At 39.6% G+C, this 22,307-nt stretch overlaps 1 protein-coding gene across 2 annotated transcripts in view; it reads right to left on the bottom strand.

Annotated features, from left to right (window-relative positions):
* il6st (interleukin 6 cytokine family signal transduce) overlaps positions 1-18,616 on the bottom strand; it is a 58,868-nt gene extending 40,252 nt beyond the window's left edge. The window contains exons 1-5 of one of the 2 annotated variants that reach the window (XM_062031473.1): positions 18,457-18,616; positions 17,161-17,232; positions 9,046-9,348; positions 2,990-3,140; positions 2,608-2,762 (exon numbers count right to left, since the gene is read on the bottom strand). In XM_062031473.1, coding sequence (XP_061887457.1) covers positions 2,608-2,762; positions 2,990-3,140; positions 9,046-9,348; positions 17,161-17,227 — 676 coding nt within the window. In that variant the 5' untranslated portion in view covers positions 17,228-17,232; positions 18,457-18,616. The remainder of the gene's footprint in view (positions 1-2,607; positions 2,763-2,989; positions 3,141-9,045; positions 9,349-17,160; positions 17,233-18,456) is intronic. The other variant, XM_062031474.1, reaches the window with a different exon arrangement.
* Positions 18,617-22,307: the final 3,691 nt, after the last annotated feature.

Consider the following 22,307-nt stretch of genomic DNA (forward strand, 5'->3'; position numbering starts at 1 on the left):
CAGGACATACATCATCTGCCTGGCACTGTCTAAAAAAGGGCATAATCACCTAGTGTGAAGTGAAGTCAATTATATTTAAATAGCGCTTTTCTCTAGAGACTCAAAGCGTTTTACATAGTGAAACCCATTATCTACATCTTTAAGCTACATATAAACCAGTGTGGAAGGCACTAGGAGCAGGTGGGTAAAGTGTCTTGCCCAAGGACACAACGGCAGGGACGAGGATGGCTGTAGCGGGATCGAACCTGGAACCTTCAAGTTGCTGGCACGGCCGCTCTACCAACCAAGCAACGCCGTGCAAAATCTTGGTGTCACTCTTCTTTCTGGCAGTATAGCTCGGTTGGTAGAGCCATCCTAGTCACTGCTGTTGTGTCCTTGGGCAAGACACTTTACCCACCTGCTCCCAGTGCCACCCACACTGGTTTAAATGTAACTTAGATATTGGGTTTCACTATGTAAAGCGCTTTGAGTCACTAGAGAAAAGCGCTATATAAATATAATTCACTTCACTTCACAATAAACATGATCGTTATGTCTCCTAAAGTGGAATGCAGACATCTAAAGTCAAGATCTGGGACCCAGAAGCCCCCCAATAAGAGATTTAATGGACGACTAAACAGTGATGACAACCTCTGTTCCTGGGTGCAGATAGCTCATTTAGGGGCTGGAACAGCTTATCTCATGGGCAAAGATGAGCTTCAAGTCAGCCAAGTGGCTGACAAGTTCCGCTTTACCATGGGGTGGACCACAATTTAACAATGACTGAGAAACCAGTTAAGATTCTTGGAAACACCTTTACAGCAAAGGGCAAAGTGGCACTTGGCATGTTTTTTTTTCTTTTCACGCTTGACGTTAGGCACATTTCTCTTATTCGCATACTTCTATCCAGCCTGCAGACTCACCCAAATCACATAAATTAGGCAAAGTGCTTTAGTCTAGGAATGAAAGGGGGCTCATTACTATTGAGGTGGACTTTGCGTCTTCTTCTTGGCTGGATATGAATCGTAATCCGTTTACCTCTATTTACTTGTCATAACACCCTGATGGTATTTGTGATGTTTTGAGTTCTGTTTAGTCCAAATGTTTGTGAAGCCATAGAGGGGCTAGGATGGACAACTGTATGTGTCTTGTATGTGTGTGTGCACAAGTCAGAGAGTGACAGCTGACAGCTTGACATAAACAGTCAAAAAACTAAATCAAATTAATTTATAGATGTTACATTATGTATGTATTTTCTGTTCAAAAGTCACAATGGTCAGAATGCCCCCCAGATACCCTCCTGGGGAGGTGTTTAGGGCATGACCGACCGGTAGGAGGCCACAGGGAGGACTTCGGACATGTTGGAGAGACTATGTCTCCAAACACTGCATCCAAATTTCACGCGCAATACGAGGTTTCACCTTCCAGGGACGCTGGACCTATTCCAGTCTCAGAGGCACGTAAGAGCAAAAGTACTTAATCGATGAGAGAATAAGGGCAGATTTTAATGGGAAAGCCCACATTTAGACTTAGACTTAGACTTCTTCTTTATTGTCATTGTAATTTGAATTTTACAGTACGGATTACCTTAGCAAGAGTGCGCATCTTGGATGAAGGTGCACAGTGACAGGAGGACAATTCTGCACGGCCAGAATCTACGGTTTTGTGGAGGTATTTTAACTTTTTTCCTAAATTTCTAATCCAATCATTTTACAACTTCATCTTAAACCAGGTCAACCTCTACATTTGTGCTAACCAGCTGTGCCAAAAGAGTGCAATTGTAGAGCACATCCTGAATAGCTGACCAAAAGCTTCAGGGATGAGTGTTATTGCTGGCGGCATGACCAGGTTCTGAGGTTTTTGACAGAAGCAATCTGCACAATGATCCAGAACAGTAAGTTCCATGCCGCCCCTAAGAAACTAATAATTTTCATAAAAGCAGGCGAGAAGACCCTACAACATCCAAGCTCTACAGGTGGGCTCCTTACTACAGCTCTTGATTGGAATCTCCAAGCAGATCTCGGAAAGCAGTACAAGTTCCCAGCTGACATCGCAATCACATCACTCCGCTCATAGTATTAACATCACAAACAACCAAGCAGGTGGTTTGCTGGAGTTGACTGTCTTCTGGGAGGAGCAGATTGAAGAGGCTAATGAGCGCAAAAGATCAAAATATGCAAAGGTCATTGGTGAATGGTGCAGCAATGGCTGGAAAGCCCGGTTTGAGGCGATTAAAGTTGGGTGTCAAGGCTTTGCGGCCTAATCATTACAGCGTGCCCTAAAGCTCTTTGGTCTTAACTTACTGCAAAACCGGAGAGCCACCATTGGCACCAAGAACATTCTGGAAGGCGCAGAAAAGGCCGGATGATTAAAGACCCCAAACACCCTCTGACCTTGGATTAATCACAGATGACATGTCCAAGTATTACCACTAGGTATATTCAAGCACAATTGTACAGAGAGTAGTTTAGGATTTTTAAGTGTGGAGGAATAGGGGATACATGGCTTCAGGTCAAATAGCTCAAGGGGTATAGGCCTGTGTAAAGTTTGGGAAGCACTGCTCTAGCACACATCATGCAACGTATTATTGCTTTAGTGAATTCAAAATTAAACTAGTTGATATCTTACCAAACCAATCAGCATCTTTTTTAAGATGTTCGGATTCCTTACTTCCCAGATGATTGTGGGCCACTACCCAAACATCCAGTAACAAGTGAAAAGGGAAAACACCCATTGACACTTGAGCGCTATTTCCTTTTGTTGACACATTGTAGACCTGATCGCTAAAGAAAAACAGAATCACACACAAACATATAACACATAACACATTCTACTTTTAATAAAACATATATTCTGGCAATATAAATTCTACCAACTAACATTACTGAGACCAATGCAGACTGATCAGAAAGTGCATTAAAATACATTTTATGACGCTGATAAGACACTGTATCTTGACAGAGATAAAATGATGACAACAAGTGATGGACTCTCATCTAAATGTACTCACATCATATGTTCAACATGCAGAGTATACGTCGTCGGTGACATTTCCTTGGTGTGGTATCCTGCGGTTTCCCAAAAACACTTCAAGTTTGAAAAGATAAAAGCTTTCACCTGAGTTGCGATACATGTCAGATTCGTAGGTTTGTCTGGAGGATCTGAAGTTGGATAGAAAAAAATAAATAATATATAATGCATTATAATATACCACATTGGGTGTTTTTTTAAATGACTATGCATTTGTGTAGGATAACTACTTTATTCTATTCCTGAAACGCTGCACACAAAAGGGAGAACATTTGGCAAGATATGCACACCTACTATGTAGCCAATGCAATATTTTTTTTTTCTGGAGCAATACATAGTAAGCACTGCTGTTTTTAAAGCCCAAAGTTTGAACCCACAAGTCGGATTGACCTTACATGTATGGTACCATGTCATCCAATGCATTTTGATTACAAGGCAGGCAGATGTTTAATTACATGATTACATATACATAATCACTTAATTAACCATTCTTTCGTCACAGTGGAAATAATATAAAGTATAAACTTACACCTTCAATGATTAAAAAAACAACAACAATTTGAACAGTTGAATGCACGTTAAAAATTGGGCCTGTAAATATTATTTTTCATTGAGGTCAGTCCAGGCCTGGACATTATATCAATTTTATCAATAAATTTGAGTTTCTTGTAGCAGACGAAATACTTTTTTTTTTTTAAACGGATGTTTTTCTCTTCTTGCTCCGGCATACTTTTTACCCTCATGAACTTCCGGAGCACTCGCTCGCCCCCTTACTTCCTTAGCGGAAATCCACAAGCCTAGCAAAACATGGCTAATGCTAATGCTAACAAGAGTGAGAAGTTTGTTCAAAAGAAAAGTGTCGTCAGTGCTTTAGATTTGCGACAACAGGCGTGGAACAAATGACTGCATTCTGCAAAGTTTGTTTAAAAAGGCAGCAGCACAAGAACTTATTCCAGCATCTAAACAGCATCAAGCCTAGTGGGAGAAATGCAACTCTTTACAAGGCAAAAAAGACCAGCAGTGTACTGTGGTCGAATCATTTACACAAAGTATATATGATGAAAAAGAACAATGCAAAGCAAACACTAAAGCAATCTCTCTGCACATCCAAACTGGACAGGTGGTACACGCGTCTGCTGCTACAAAACTATTGTGGAATTATAACGCATTTTAATCATCAATATAGTAGGGACAAGCGGTACAAAATGGATGGATGGATAGTGACATAGTACATGTGCAATGAAGGGTACATTGTCTTTAACATCAGAACACACAAAAAAGGAGCCCAGGATACTCCATGGAAAAGCCTGCGTTGATCCATTCACTAAAACTATATAGTCGACTGCACCTAGAATTTCTGTCCATAAAAGTTATGAACAGAATCGGTTACATAGGGAAGCCCTGGCGAGTCCAACCCGCAATGGAAACAGGTCTGACTTACTGGCTCTGACAAGCTCTGACACTGATGATACAGGGACAAGGAGCGGACCGCCGCAATCGGATGGTCCAATACCACATATTCCTGGAGCACTGAAGTGTGTGTGTGTGTGTGTGTGTGTGTGTGTGTGTGTGTGTGTGTGTGTGTGTGTGTGTGTGTGTGTGTGTGTGTGTGTGTGTGTGTGTGTGTGTGTGTGTGTGTGTGTGTGTGTGTGTGTGTGTGTGTGTGTGTGTGTGTGTGTGTGTGTGTGTGTCGGGGTGTTTGGTGGGGGTTAAACGGGAACTGCCCTTTTTTGGGAATTTTGTCTATCGTCCACAATCATTATGAAAGACATGACGACGGATGGTTTTGTATTTTTATTGCATTCTCAATATTAAATAAATTGGAACCTATCGGAGCTGCTCTATTCTGCCTATAAAGCCCTTAAAAAACATGCAAACACCTCCATTAAGGGTTACATGGTTTAAGTATATATGTAATGTAGCGGCTGGATCTAGTCTGTCTCACTTTGAAGCACAGCAAGGGCTCTGGCCCAAACGTATAGTGACGGTTAGCTGAGAACGACTGGCAGAGTCTCCGGTCAAAGAGAGTTTCTATTCCCACCTCCGGGAGAAGTTCGAACATGTTACGAGGGAGGCGCTGGATATTGAGTCCAAGAGGACCATGTTCTATGCCTCTATTGTCGAGGCAGTCGATCGGAGCTGTAGCCGCAAGGTGATCGGTGCCTGCCGTGGCGATAATCCCAGAACCTGCTGGTGGACACCAAGGGTGAGGGATGCCGTCAAGCTGAAGGAGGAGTCCTATCAGGTCCTTTTGGCTCATGGGACTTCAGAGGCAGCGGACAGGTATCGACAGGCCAGTCGACCGTGTGCGGTTTTGGCGATTGCAAAGGCAAAATTTCGGACATGGGGAGAGTTCGGAGAAGTCATGGATAACGACTTCCGGGCGGCTTCGAAGCGATTCTGGACCACCATCCGCCTTCTCAGGAGGGGGAAGCAGTTCCTGTCAACACCATGTATAGTGGGGACAGTGTGCTGGCATATTGTGCATCGGTGGAAAGAATACTTCAAAGACTTCCTCAATCCCACCTACACGTCTTTCAATGAGGAAGCAGTGCCTGGGGACGCCGCGGCGGGCACGGTGGAATCTCCTATTTCTGGGGCTGAGGTAGCAGAGGTGGTTAAAAAGCTCCTCGGTGGCAGGGCATTGGGGGTGGATGATATCTGCCCGGAGTTGCTTTAGGCTTTGAATGCGGTTGGGCTGTCGTGGTTGACAAGATTCTGCAGCATTGCGTGGACATTAGAGGCGGTGCCTCTGGATTGGCAGACTGGGGTGGTGAATCCTCTATTTAAAAAGGGGAATCGGAGGGTGTGTTCCAATTATTGTGGGATCACATTCCTCAACCTTCCTGTTAAGGTCTATTCAAGTGTACTGGAGAGGAGGCTACGTCGGATAGTCGAACCTCGGATTCAGGAAGAGCAGTGTGGTTTTGGTCCTGGTCGTGGTACTGTGGACCAACTCTATACTCTCGGAAGGATCCTTTAGGGTGCTTGGGAATTTGCCCAACCAGTCTACATGTGAACATGTGGACTTAGAGAAGGCATTCGACCATGTCCCTCGGGAAGACCTGTGGAGAGTGCTTAGAGAGTATGGGGTATTGGACCGCGTGATTGTGGCGGTCCGGTCCCTGTATGATCAGTGTCAGAGCTTGGTCCGCATTTCTGGCAGTAAATCGGCCCCATTTCCAGTGAGGGTTGGAGTCCGCCAGGGCTGCCCTATGTCACCAATTCTGTTTACAACTTTGATGGACAGAATTTCTAGGCGCAGTCAGGGCTTTGAAAGGATCTCTGGGGTGGTGTTTAGGGTGCGTCCGACCGGTAGGACAAAGTGGATAGAGTATGTCTCCAAGCTGGCCTGAAAACGCCTCGGGATCCCCTGGAAAGAGCTGGGGGGAGAAAAGTCTGGGCTTCTCTGCTTAGGCTGCTTTCCCCGCGACCCGACTTCGGATAAGTTAAAAAGATGGATGGATGGGTTGTTGTTTTGTTTGGTTTGTTTTGTACAGCACTTTGTGTTTGCCATTTATGAAAAGTGCAATAATAATAATGTTTGATTTGATACAGTTAAAGTTTAACCTGTCCAATTTACAGATTTGTATTTATTTTGTATTTTGTGACACAGTTGTAACATGTTCATTATTAAAGTGCAGATCGAATTGAATCCTGATTGATCGAATCAAATCCTGATTGATCAATTGAGAACGTTAACTATCAAAATTTAATCAAATTGGCCATTATACCCTAATAACATTACAATGTGTCAAGTAATACTTAGCTCCAGCAGCAAGGGCTGAAGATAAAATTAGAAAAAAACGGGTCGAAAAAACCTGCTTGGCTGAATAAAAATCCTCTGACCTGGTGGAGGTATCCACTGTTGGCTTACCTGGTATAGCAATATATTTGTGCCCCAGGGACCAATTTTGCATCAGAGAAGGTGTTATCATCTGCGAGTGGTACTGTCTTTGCAAAAAGGAGCTGCTTAACTCCAGAATATGTCAATAGGCTTCTTGTCCTGCACAAGAGTCTTAAGAACATTTGTAATTTGTTGAAAAAGTTTCATTATTTATGAGTAGATCAAATCAGATCAAATCAAATCATATTAAATCTTAATTAATGACTTAATTAATAAATACAAAAAATAGTAAGTGAATAGATTTAGGAAATTGGCCAGCCCTATTAATAAACTGGAAATCTGGAATGACTGTCCCAAAGTAATGTTCTCAACCATATTGGATATTTGTTTAATGCACTTAAAAGACAGCTTTGTGGCAGGAAACCATCCAATTCTGCCAACAAGAATGGTCAAATTTCCAGTCAGTTATCGCAGAAGTTTGTTAATGGCTTAAAAAATAATGTGGTTGAGGTTAAACTACAGAAGGGAAAATTTAGCCACATAATGCAGCTGAGATAGGCTCCAGCACCCCCCGCGACCTCAAAAGGGACAAGCGGTAGAAAATGGATGGATGGATTATTGGGGGTATGTAATTTTACTGTTTTCATAATATTAAGTGTATGTATAATTGTGTAAGTATTGGTATTAGAGAACATTCTAAATACATTTGTCCCTGTATGCCCAGTCCTTTTTTTATGCTGGATAAAGAAAGGTTCACATAAATGAATACTTGCACCTGACATTGAAATGTCAACAAAACGGACAAGCAGGATTTTATCAATGACACTCATTCATTGTAGACCAGGGGTCACCAACCTTTTTGAAACCAAGAGCTACTTCTTGGGTACTGATTAATGTGAAGGGCTACCAGTTTGATACACACTTAAATAAATTGCCAGAAATAGCCAATTTGCTCAATTTACCTTTAACTCTATGTTATTATTAATAATTAATGATATTTACACTTAATTGAACGGTTTAAAAGAGGAGAAAACACGAAAAAAATGACTATTAAATTTTGAAACATAGTTTATCTTCAATTTCGACTCTTTAAAATTCAAAATTCAACCGAAAAAAAGAAGAGAAAAACTAGCTAATTCCAATCTTTTTGAAAAAATAAAAAAAATAATTTATGAAACATCATTAGTAATTTTTCCTGATTAAGATTAATTTTAGAATTTTGATGACATGTTTTAAATAGGTTAAAATCCAATCTACACTTTGTTAGAATATATAATAAATTGGACCAAGCGATGAGGTGGCAACTTGTCCAGGGTGTACCCCGCCTTCCGCCCGATTGTAGCTGAGATAGGCTCCAGCGCCCCCGCGACCCCAAAGGGAATAAGCGGTAGGAAATGGATGGATGGATGGATGGATGGACCAAGCTATATTTCTAACAAAGACAAATCATTATTTCTTCTAGATTTTCCAGAACAAAAATTTTAAAAGAAATTCAAAAGACTTTGAAATAAGATTTAAATTTGATTCTACAGATTTTCTAGATTTGCCAGAATAATTTTTTTGAATTTTAATCATAATAAGTTTGAAGAAATATTTCACAAATATTCTTTGTCGAAAAAACAGAAGCTAAAATGAAGAATTAAATTAAAATGTATTTATTATTCTTTACAATGAAAAAAATAAATTTACTTGAACATTGATTTAAATTGTCGGGAAAGAAGAGGAAGGAATTTAAAAAGTAAAAAGGTATGTGTTTAAAAATCCTAAAATCATTTTTAAGGTTGTATTTTTTCTCTAAAATTGTCTTTCTGAAAGTTGTAAGAAGCAAAGTAAAAAAATTAATGAATTTATTTAAACAAGTGAAGACCAAGTCCTTAAAATATTTTCTTGGATTTTCAAATTCTATTTGAGTTTTGTCTCTCTTAGAATTAAAAATTGTCGAGCAAAGTGAGACCAGCTTGCTAGTAAATAAATACAATTTAAAAAATAGAGGCAGCTCACTGGTAAGTGCTGCTATTTGAGCTATTTTTAGAACAGGCAGGCGGGCTACTCATCTGGTCCTTACGGGCTACCTGGTGCCCGCGGGCACCGCGTTGGTGACCCCTGTTGTACACTATGACTATGGCACCATTCTATATTTCATTAAATGTCATGTCAGGAAAAAATGTAAGATTAAACAAGGTACTTACAGACTTTCGTAAGAAGGATCCCATGAATAAATTTGCCCTTGTTTACGGAAATGTAGGGAGATTTTTCCCTGCTGCGGCAGTATAACCATTCTGGCTTTTCGCTGTTCACAAGGATAGTGACACTAAGTGCTGATTCGTTGATCTTAGTGTACTGATTCTTGGGGATAATAATCTGGGAAAGATTCCAGTAGAGATCATCTGCTGTTGTTTCAGCCGTGTCAGTGATCACACACGTAGCTGTGAAGTTGGTCCCAATCTGGATCACTGGAGACTGTGGCGTTATTACCAAATGGCTGGTAATTTCTGAAAGACAAAGCTCACCCTCATTTATTGTGGTTAATTGTTTTAGGGCCTGAACAGGGTAAAATGATTTCCGCAAATAAGAATTAATTTTAAATTAAATATTTTCATAGTTACAGAATTAAACAACTTTTGAATATGGTTAACATTATGAGAGCTGTGTAGACACAAAATAACACACACATAGTCACATTTACAGTGTAAATGGGAGAAAAGGATGCTTGGACTGGAAGATTATGGCCAAAATAATGTGCATGATTTTTTTTTTGTGAGTATTGAAATCACCAATATTAATTATGTTAGGTAAAAAAGTGTTTTACTGTTTCCCAGAGGTCAGCAATCTACTTGCAGTGGTGGTGTCCCAGAGGTAAGGGGTTAGGGCGTCGTGTGAATGTGGCATTTAATTTGTAATTAAATAGTTTTATACAAAAGCTAAATCAAGGCTATACATACTTTTAAAGACAAATGTATGTGTTCTTGTTCATTATTAGTTAAAACATTTCAGCTTCTTTTCATTACATTTTGCCTTTAGCTTATTAATGTTTGCTGTTTTTTAGAGCCATAAAACAAACAGCCACATTCCATAGGTGGCCTTTCAGTCATCAATTAGACAGTCCTGCTTTACCTAATCATACATTTGATTATTTGTAGTGTGAAACATGTACATAAAATCAGAATCAGACTCAGCTGAATTGGGCAGGTATGTTAACACACAAGGAATTTGAATGGGTAGACTGCAATCTTTGTTAGATGTGAAAAGTAAATACTAACGATTAACTAGGCATGGGCGATATATTGATTTTATTGATATATTAAAATTTTTGTTGCAGATGATTTAAAAAATTTAAACTTTTTTTTTTTTTTCTTCTCTCCTCTTGCTGATTTAAACTTTTTTGTTGCAACAGGCTTCGAGCAAATGACTGCACATGGCAAAGTTTTTTTGTTTTAATTCAGCAGCACAACAAACATATTCCTCCATTTGAAACCAAAGCCGCCAGCTGACAGCAGGAAATACAACTACTTTTAAAAGTAACATTCCACCGCCAACATGTGTGAATGAAAGAAAAAGCATGCGGTAATCCACTTGACTTACTGAAACTATAGTCTGCTCAATGTTTTACTTGATTATTTATTTGCATACAATGTGTAATAGTACATTTTATTTACATCAGTATTTTATTCAAGACAGAAGTTTTAAGTTTTCAAGAGTAGTCTCAATTTTGTAGATAATTATTTATTTGCATGCAATGTTACATTTTTGTTAACTCAAGTATTTCATTCAAGACAGAAGCATTGCTTCCCAGAGGAAGCTCTTAATTTAGTTCATTAAGAATTATTCCATAAAAAGTACAAAACCCAAAACCAGTGAAGTTGGCACATTGTGTAAATCGTAAATAAAAACAAAATACATTGATTTGCAAATCTTTTTCAACCTATATTCAATTGAATTGACTGCAAAGACAAGATACTTAACGTTCGAACTGGAAAACTTTATTTATTGCAAATATTAGCTCATTTGGAATTTGATGCCTGCAACATGATTCAAAAAAGCTGGCACAAGTGGCAAAAAAGACTGAGAAAGTTGAGGAATGCTCATCAAACACTTATTTGGAACATCCCACAGGTGAACAGGCAAATTGGGAACAGGTGGGTGCCATGATTGGGTATAAAAGCAGCTTCCATGAAATGCTCAGTCATTCACAAACAAGGATGAGGCGAGGGTCACCACTTTGTGAACAAATGCGTGAGAAAAATGTCGAACAGTTTAAGGACAACATTTCTCAACGAGCCATTGCAAGGAATTTAGGGATTTCACTATCTACGGTCCGTAATATCATCAAAAAGTTCAGCGAATTTGGAGAAATCACTGCACGTAAGCGATGATATTACCGACCTTCGATCCCTGGCGGTACTGCATCAAAAAGCGACATCAGTGTGTAAAGGATATCACCACATGGGCTCAGGAACACTTTAGAAAACCACTGTCAGTAACTACAGTTCGTCGCTACATCTGTAAGTGCAAGTTAAAACTCTACTATGCAAAGCGAAATATATTTATCAACAACACCCAGAAATGCTGCCGGCTTCGCTGGGCCCGAGCTCATCTAAGATGGACTGATGTAGGGCTGCAACTAACGATTAATGTGAAAATCGATTAATCTGTCGATTATTACTTCGATTAATCGATTAATAATCGTATAAAAGAGACAAACTACATTTCTATCCTTTCCAGTATTTTTTTTTTTTTAAAAACAGCACGCTGGCACCATACTTATTTTGATTATTGTTTCTCAGCTGTTTGTACATGTTGCAGTTTATAAATAAAGGTTTATTAAAAATAAAAAATAAAGAATAATAATAATTGCCTGTGCGCATGCGCATATCATAGATCCAACGAATCGATGACTAAATTAATCGCCAACTATTTTTATAATCGATTTTAATCGATTAGTTGTTGCAGCTCTAGACTGATGCAAAGTGGAAAAGTGTTCTGTGGTCTGATGAGTCCCCATTTCAAATTGTTTTTGAAAACTGTGGACGTTGTGTCCTCCGAAACAAAGAGGAAAAGAACCATCCGGATTGTTATAGGCACAAAGTTCAAAAGCCAGCATCTGTGATGGCTTGGGGGTGTATGAGTGCCCAAGGCATGGGTAACTTACGCATCTGTGAAGGCACCATTAATGCTGAAAGGTACATACAGGTTTTGGAGCAACATATGTTGCCATCCAAGCAACGTTATCATGGACGCCCCTGCTTATTTCAGCAAGACAATGCCAAGCAACGTGTTGCAACAGCGTGGCTTCATAGTAAGAGAGGACGGGTACTAGACTGGCCTGCCTGTAGTCCAGACCTGTCTCCCATTGAAAATGTGTGGCGCAATATGAAGCCTAAAATACCACAACGGAGACCCCGGACTGTTGAACAACTTAAAGGCCTACTGAAATGCGATTTTCTTATTTAAACGGGGATAGCAGGTCCATTTTATGAGTCATACTTGATCATTTCGCGATATTGCCATATTTTTGCTGAAAGGATTTAGTAGAGAACATCGACGATAAAGTTTGCAACTTTTGGTCGCTGATAAAAAAGCCTTGCCTGTACCGGAAGTAGCGTGACGTCACCGGTTGTGGAGCTCCTCACATCTGCACATTGTTTACAATCATGGCCACCAGCAGCGAGAGCGATTCGGACCGAGAAAGCGAAGATTTCTCCATTAATTTGAGCGAGGATGAAAGATTTGTGGATGAGGAAAGTGAGAGTGAAGGACTAGAGGGCAGTGGAAGCGATTCAGACAGGGAAGATGCTGTGAGAGGCGGGTGGGACCTGATATTCAGCTGGGAATGACTAAAACAGTAAATAAACACAAGACATATATATACTCTATTAGCCACAACACAACCAGGCTTATATTTAATATGCCACAAATTAATCCCGCATAACAAATACCTCTCCCCTCCCGTCCATATAACCCGCTAATACAAATCAAACACCCGCACAACACACTCAATCCCATAGCCCAAAGTACCGTTCACCTCCGCAAAGTTCATACAGCACATATATTTCCCCAAAGTACCCAAAGTTACGTACGTGACATGCACATAGCGGCACGCGCGTACGGGCAAGCGATCAAATGTTTGGAAGCCGCAGCTGCGTACTCACGGTAGCGCGTATCCAACTCAAAGTCCTCCTGGTAAGAGTCTCTGTTGTCCCAGTTCTCCACAAGCCAATGGTAAAGCTTGACTGTCATCTTTCGGAATGTAAACAATGAAACACAGGCTACGTTTTTGTGTTGCTGCAGCCGGCCGCTAATACACCGCTTCCCACCTACAGCTTTCTTCTTTGCTGTCTCCATTGTTCATTAAACAAATTGCAAAAGATTCACCAACACAGATGTCCAGAATACTGTGGAATTTTACGATGAAAACAGACGACTTAATAGCTGGCCACAATGGTGTCCCAAAATGTCCGCTACAATCCGTGACGTCACGCGCAAACGTCATCATACCGAGACGTTTTCAGCAGGATATTTCGCGGGAAATTTAAAATTGCACTTTACTAATCTAACCCGGCCGTATTGGCATGTGTTGCAATGTTAAGATTTCATCATTGATATATAAACTATCCGACTGCGTGGTCGGTAGTAGTGGGTTTCAGTAGGCCTTTAAGCTGTACATCAAGCAAGAATGGGAAAGAATTCCACCTGAAAAGCTTCAAAATTGGTCTCCTCAGTTCCCAAACGTTTACTGAGTGTTGTTAAAAGGAAAGGCCACGTAACACAGTGGTAAAAATGCCCACGTGCCAATTTTTTTGCAATGTGCTGCTGCCATTAAATTCTAAGTTAATGATTATTTGCAAAAAAAATTAAGTCTCAGTTCGAACATTAAAAATCTTATCTTTGCAGTCAATTTAATTGAATATTAGTTGAAAAGGATTTTCAAATCATTGTATTCTGTTTTTATTTACGAATTACACAAAGTGCCAACTTCACTGTTTTTAGGTTTTGTACAATGTGTATCTGGTCTATAAAGAACATTATTCAAATTAGAATTTTGCTAAGAGTAAGATGCAGGGTATGCAGCGTCATTTCAAATTACTAGTTTTTGATCAAATAAAAGCAAACCTCGTTTTTGAATTATGTCTCTCATTTGTAGTCAATGGGTTCATTAAAAAGTAGAAAAAAAATTGGAAATCGAAACGTTTGTGGGATAAACAAATATTTAATTGTTTAGGCCATATCGCCCAGGTCTACGATTAACTAAAGTATAAACAAGTAATTAAATGTGTATGTGCAAGGCTAATAAGATAATAGTGCAGTGTTGAATAAAATAAAGAGCAAAGCTAGTACATTCACAGTGACAGATTAGTTACAGATTTATTTCCCAGCGTTCATCAGATTGATAACCTGGGGGAAGAAATTGTTCTTATTACGGGTTGTTTTGGCATACGGTGATTTGTAACGAGTGCCGGAAGGGAGGAGTTTGAACAGTTTGTGACCAGGGTCTGAGGGGTCTGCAGTGATCGCTAAAATATAACAATATTTAGTGTACTGGATGTACTCATGTGAAAGAGTCCTTTAATATGCAATTACATTTCCGCATTCTTTGGATTCATACACATGCGCAGATGCAGGTGGTGCATGAATTCTAACGGAGAGCACATCTCGCCTGAACACTAGCGAGAAGTGTTGGCACTCGAGGGAAAAGTGTCTCCAAACTCTATTCAGAACGATGGCTAGCTGTTACTCCTGCGACTCCATGGACAAGCAGAGCAGCATGCTATGCAGGAGTCCCACCTGTCATTGTCTAATAACACAGAGCTAAACATTGCCAAAGTCGGGCAGTGAAACAAGACGACCGGCTGCATCAGCCTTGAAAAAGTTAGTTAATGCCATTCGGAAAGTTGGTCCAAGTAGTCTGTGCCCTTACACAATAGCTTCTGGTTAGGAGGGGGTGCTGCTTCACTTCACGGGGCTTCAAGCCGAGCTGCTGTTGCTTTCCTGATATACAGCCTACTTTTAAAATGTGTTAATATTGCCAACTATCACCATTGTCAATCATGGCAGCCAAAATCGTGACTGTGATTAAAATGTAATTGTGCAGCCTAACCCATTCAGTGGCCACTATACTAACCAGCGCACTCAGATTGGTTTAGTCTCATTTACTACTGTTGTATTGATATCTTATGTTCATTTAGCCATTTTTATGCTTGAAAATGGTTAATTTAGGCCAAAAATTAAAAAAATATGCTTTTAAAGAAAATCTGTGATAGAGTAAAGCCACATATTTCAAAGTGCGATGACAGACACAGATTTGAAAAACGTGCAATGTGAAAATATTCAGATGGAAATAGCGCCTGCTGGTCTTTCAAGTAGGAGAGGCACAGCTGGAGCTGCAGCAATAGGCTAATGTGACCACTAGTGTTGTCCCGATACCAATATTTTGGTATCAGTATTTGATACTTTTCGAAATAAAGGGGACCACAAAAAATTGCATTATTGGCTTTATTTTAACAAAAAATCTTACGGTACATTAAACACATGTTTCTTATTGCAAGTTTGTCCTTAAATAAAATAGTGAACATACAAGACAACTTCTCTTTTATTAGTAAGTAAGCAAACAAAGGCTCCTAATTTAGCTGCTGACGTATGCAGTAACATATTGTGTCATTTATCATTCTATTATTTTGTAAAAATTATTAACGACAAGTGGTAAATAATTAATTATTAATCTACTTGTTCCTTTACTGTTAATATCTGCTTACTTTCTCTTTTAAAATGTTCTATCTACAATTCTGTTAAAATGTAATAATCACTTATTCTTCTGTTGTTTGATACTTTACATTAGTTTTGGATGATACCACAAATGTGGGTATCAACCAGATACCAAGTCGTTACATTATCATACATTGGTCATATTCAAAGTCCTCATGTGTCCAGGGACATATTTCCTGAGTTTATAAACATAATATGCATTTTTTTTTAAACGAAAGAAGATGTTGTGATGCCAAAAAATATTGACGTAATCATCGACTAGATACGCTGTATTTGGTATCATTTCGGTGGATGTCAGGTGTAGATCCACCAATGGCGTTTGTTTACAATTTGACGCCAGTGAGCTACGGTGTGTAGTGAAACATGTTTAGCTATTCCTCGTCCTGCAGGGATGATACTTGTATGAAACGTACTTTATTTGTCGCCATGGAGGCGAGGATTAGTGATTTAGAAGTAGCTAAAACACTGCCGACTGGGGCTGGATTTTAGCCACTAGCTAGCTAGCCATGTCTTAAAGCACCTCTTCCGGTGGGCCAGTGTTATAAATTCACCTTTATCGTCAGTTTTTAAGCCAAAATGCATCCGTTCTCCCTTTTCTGTCTACACACTGTGTCTGCTTGTAAGTACTCTGTGATTGTGTGCTGCCGAACATGCTCGTCTGCTCGTAAACCAGCAATGACACCTGCGGGGGTGGCGGACCTGTACTTTTCAGAGGCGGTATAGTACCGAATATGTTTATTAGTATCGCAGTACTATACTAATACCGGTATACCGTACAACCCTAGTGGCCACCAGTGAGTGCTCTGGGATGGTGGAAGCTTGCAGCATTACTTGTTTGCTGTTTTTCTGGGAAATTGCAGAGTCTTCAAACACAAGTAGTCTCCAATAACAGCAGAAAAATATTCAATATTTTTTGCCAAAAGTTTTTAAGAAAGAAGTCACTAAAATAACTGGCAAAATCTCCAGATCCACTTGAAGCAACATAATGAAACTTAAAAAATGCCCCGTGTATCGGTTTCGATTTCAAAATCACTGACTCACTCATTTTGCCGTCAATCAATCAAGAAAATTAGGGCCTGACTTACTAAGTTCCAAATACCACACACTAGACAGGGTATGCAAAAAATTAAATTGCATGTACTATTACCCAAATTACCCAAAATGGTAGTCCTGTCGCGCACATATCTTTTTTTAACCAAAGCGGCAAACAGTTTTGAAAGCCTGGCTGTTTAGTACAGTGGTTAGCATGATCGACTTCCAAGTAGGAGGACCTGGTTCTAATCCCTGACCGCCAAAAGGCATGGACTGGAGCCTGTCCCAGTTATTATAATTATTGTAATTATTATTATATTACAAAACGCAGAATAATAAACCAAGCATTAGACATATCTAGACAAAAGCTTTACACGTTGAAACAGATGGCCAATGAACTCTAACAGGCGCTTTATTCCAAATGTGTTTAACGTCATGTCACAACTGCAGCTGTAGCTTTGTTATCAAATAGCAACATATTACAATACGACAGAAGCTTTGCATATACACACCTCCTGATGTTGATGAAGCAGACGCCAGAAAGGCTAGCATCAACAGTGGAAGCCTTCCCGCAGACATTTTCCCTATCAGAAAAAATAGTCACTGTCAGACATTGGAATGGTCCTGAATATTACTTTACCGCTGTTCAACGTTGTGCGTCGAGTCCTAATGCTAACCAATATAGAAATATAACCTTAGAGGAAAATCTAATTTTAAACATTTGTATACTCGAAACAACACTTAAAACCTTTAGCATATCAGTATGTGGAATTTAATTTAATTAAAGGGAGGCAATGGGTCCTATAAAAATGGGACCCATTACCTCCCTGCTTGGCACTTTAGCATCAAGGGTTGGAATTGGGGGTTAAATCACCAAATGATTCCTGAGCGCGGCCACCACTGCTGCTCACTGCTCCCCTCACCTCCCAGGGGGTGAACATGGGGATGGGTCAAATGCAGAGGATAATTTCACCACACGTAGTGTGTGTGTTTGTGACTATCATTGGGACTTTAACTTTAAACGGAATAACCAAAGAAATCAAACAAAGCACCAAAATAATTCAGTTTAAGATACTGTTCAAACTTCAAGTGTTTTTTTGATTGATTGATTGATTGATTGAAACATTTATTAGTAGATTGCACAGTACAGTACATATTCCGTACAATTGACCACTAAATGGTACATCCCGAATAAGTTTTTCAACTTGTTTAAGTCGGGGTCTACGTTAATCAATTCTTGGTAGTTCACAAAGTACACAGAACAATAATGATGATAAACATCTTGAACCTTTTTTTTTCTTTTGAGATAAAGACTACTTATGTATTTAATATGTGTTTACTTACTATTGTATATAATTCAATTATTATTTATTTATTCACTGTTCTGTTACAGGGAACAAGGAAATGGGATACAATTGCTCTAGAATGAAACGGGGTAGGATTAAATAAGATCTGCTTCTTCCTACTCCTTTTCGGACGTGCTGTAATGAAACAACTGGAAATATGTGATGTATTACATTGTATGGTATGCATGTTCGAAAAAAACTGAACTGAATATTCGGACATGATTTCGTCGACAAGCATGATGCGACAGGCGTATTCGTAAAACCCCTGAGTCGCTAACGACATTAAATTGGACAAAAATAAAAACGTAACACTGCTGGTAGGATAAAGACGTGGAATGTTGCTACACGAATAAGCGTGAAGAGCTAACTGTTACTGTACGTGAAGTCGGCTCACGTCGCGTCGCCATTCCAGCTAGCGCCATATTGTTTTCGTTTCTTACAAATAAAAACGTCACTACTTACCTAATTTGAGTCAGCGTTAGTCGATGTGTTTTCTGATATCGACACCATTAATTTGTGAAAAAAAGATGGTCAAAGTTTAATACGCAACATATTTTGGGTAAGCGCCCTGCCTCATACCACGTAGGACCGCCCAATTCCCGTCAAAGAAGCAGTGTCGTAAAAAAAGGTTGCGCCCCTCGTAGATCTCAAAACATACGGATGGACCTACCGAGATGCACATTACATTCAGTAGTCTGCTGAACTCACTTGTTCCAGAATACTGTGAGATATCTGTCACATAAATGTCACTAATCTTGTTTATAAACGTTAGTGCTTTCAGTGCAAGTTATTTCCAGTATATGGAAGACCATTAACATCATATACATCTTATAACTAGACGCAGCATTGGTTGCTGTGACGCGAGAAGTTCGGCCGCCATCTTGAAGTGGTGATGAGGAGCCGGCGAGCAGCCTAAACTGACAGTTGACAGTAGGGGTGTGGGAAAAAATCGATTCGAATTCAAATCGCTATTCTCACGTTGTGCGATTCTGAATCGATTCTCATTTTTAAAAAATCTATTTTTTAAATTTTGATTATTTCTTTTTTTTAATTAATCAATCCAACAAAACAATACACAGCAATACCATAACAATGCAATCCAATTCCAAAACCAAACCCGACCCAGCAACACTCAGAACTGCAATAAACAGAGCAATTGAGAGGAGACACAAACACGACACAGAACATACCAAAAGTACTGAAACAAAAATGAATATTATCAACAACAGTATCAATATTAGTTACAATTTCAACATAGCAGTGATTAAATATCCCTCATTGACATTATCATTAGGCATTTATAAAAAAAAAGAGAAAAAAAAGAACAATAGTGTCACAGTGGCTTACGACTAGCATTGCATCTCATAAGCTTGACAACACACTGTGTCCAATATTTTCACAAAGATAAAATAAGTCATATTTTTGGTTCATTTAATAGTTAAAACACATTTACATTATTGCAATCAGTTGATAAAACATTGTCCTTTACAATTATAAAAGCTTTTTACAAAAATCTTCTACTCTGCTTGCATGTCAGCAGACTGGGGTAGATCCTGCTGAAATCCTATGTATTGAATGAATAGAGAATTGTTTTGAATCGGGAAAAAAAACGTTTTTGAATCGAGAATCGTGTTGAATTGAAGAAAAAAAAATCGATTTTGAATCGAATCGTGACCCCAAGAATCGATATTGAATCGAATTGTGGGACACCCAAAGATTCACAGCCCTAGTTGACAGTTAGAAAACAGAGATGCCGGGCTGGTCTTCAGCGTTTTCCTGCTCAAATGAGCGGACTGTTTATATTAGGAATGGGGGATTACTTTTCACAAGTAAGATTTAACATTAACGCACTATTGGTTGTATTTTGTGAAAGGAATATTACCACAGAGTTGAGAAGGAGCTTCTTCAATAGTACTGAAATCGTAGATTGATTGATTGATTGAGACTTTTATTAGTAGGTTGCACAGTGAAGTACATATTCCGTACAATTGACCACTAAATGGTAACACCCGAATAAGTTTTTCAACTTGTTTAAGTCGGGGTCCACTTAAATTAATTAATGATACAGATATATACTATCATATATACTATCATCATAATACAGTCATCACACAAGATAATCACATTGAATTATTTACATTATTTACAATCAGGGGTGTGGAGGGGGTGGGGGGTAGGATATGGACAGCAAGTAGTGGACATATAGAGAGAGAGAGAGAAAGAGAGCGAGAGAGAGAGAGAGAGAGAGAGAGAGAGAGAGAGAGAGAGAGAGAGAGAGAGAGAGAGAGAGAGAGAGATCAGAAGGCATAAGAAAAAGTATCTGCATTTGATTGTTTACATTTGATTATTAGCAATCTGGGGAGGGTGTTAGTTTAGGGTTGTAGCTGCCTGGAGGTGAACTTTTAGTGCGGTTTTGAAGGAGGACAGAGATGCCCTTTCTTTGTATACCTGTTGGGAGCGCATTCCACATTGATGTGGCATAGAAAGAGAATGAGTTAAGACCTTTGTTAGTTCGGAATCTGGGTTTAACGTGGTTAGTGGAGCGCCCCCTGGTGTTGTGGTTATGGCGGTCATTTACGTTAAGGAAGTAGTTTGACATGTATTTCGGTATCAGAGAGGTGTAGTGGATTTTATAGACTAGGCTCAGTGCAAGTTGTTTAACTCTGTCCTCCACCTTGAGCCAGCCCACTTTAGAGAAGTGGGTAGGAGTGAGGTGGGATCTGGGGTGGAGGTCTAGAAGTAACCTGACTAGCTTGTTCTGAGATGTTTGGAGTTTAGATTTGAGGGTTTTGGAGGTGCTAGGGTACCAGGAGGTGCATGCGTAATCGAAAAAGGGTTGAATGAGAGTTCCCGCCAGAATCCTCAAGGTGCTTTTGTTGACCAGAGAGGAGATTCTGTAGAGAAATCTCGTTCGTTGGTTAACCTTTCTGATTACCTTGGTTGCCATTTTATCACAGGAAAGGTTAGCCTCTAGAATGGAACCTAGGTAGGTGACCTCATCTTTCCTGGTGATAACAATGTCACCCACTTTTATGGTGAAGTCATTGACTTTCTTAAGGTTGATGTGGGACCCAAACAGGATGGATTCTGTTTTACCCAAGTGTATGGATAGCTTGTTGTCAGCGAGCCAGGTGCAAGTTCTACACAGCTCAGCACTGAGGATTTTCTCCACTTGTGACTTGTCCTTGCCGGATACCAGCAGGGCAGAGTCATCCGCAAACAAAAACAATTCACAGTCGCATGCCGATGACATGTCATTTATGTATATTAGGAACAGTAAAGGTCCCAATATACTGCCTTGGGGGACTCCACAGCTCACCGAGAGGGGGGGGGACACGGTGCCGTTCACCTCTACCACCTGCTCCCTCCCCTCCAAGTAAGATTGCATCCTGCTCCATGAGGTTTTGTTAAATCCGATTGCTCTGAGTTTATCCAACAGTATAGCATGGTTAACGGTGTCAAAGGCCTTCTGAAGGTCCAGCATGACCATGCCGCAGTATTTGCCCGCGTCCACCTCATGTAGCTGCTAGCAAACAAGAATATGACCATAACAGAATTGCTTGTCAATGAAATTAATTACATTTTAAAATTTCATACTTGAATAACATAAAGTTGAAACAAATGATGAAGATAAAGATTGTAAAAGCCAACATGGGTAAAGACCACAGTCCATATTGTGTGTGTGGGGGGCAGGGGGGGGGGGGGGTGTATATATAACCTAATCATATTGTTTCTTGAATTTAAAAATAGCTGACCGTTTTTTTCCCCCTTCTCTGGGATTATATTCCCAGTTTTGATCTCGGACGTCTGGTCACTTATAGCATATAAATATATTCTATTACTGTTAAGCAAACTATGAATAATAAAACACGCCAAAACATGTGTCCTTTATCATAGCTACACGTATGACAAAAAAACGCGTGAAAATCAGTGGTATTCAGTGAGGTAAGATTAATTAAATGCGCTGACAGTTCATTGCTCCTGCCAAATGAATTGCACTGAGTGGAGCGGATCACCACTCCAAGATGGCGGCCCCGCGTCTCGTCAGCGCCAGTAGGCAGTAGCGGTCGTACCTACCATTTATCCCGGAAGTTGGAAGGCGGAGCTCGGAATGACGTCACATCCGAGTTACATGTTTTTTTTTGAACGACAAACATACATTTATAATGCACATATCAGCAAAACATGTCAAGGAAAGAAAACAAAAGCAAATACAGATAGAGTATTAAATAATAATACATAAAACAAATAAAACATATGAAAGACAAAAAGGGCTACCTAAATTACTTTAAATGTTTTTAACAAAGATATCA

Source organism: Entelurus aequoreus, linkage group LG21 (assembly GCF_033978785.1).
Source record: "Entelurus aequoreus isolate RoL-2023_Sb linkage group LG21, RoL_Eaeq_v1.1, whole genome shotgun sequence".
NCBI classification, from domain to species: domain Eukaryota; kingdom Metazoa; phylum Chordata; class Actinopteri; order Syngnathiformes; family Syngnathidae; genus Entelurus; species Entelurus aequoreus.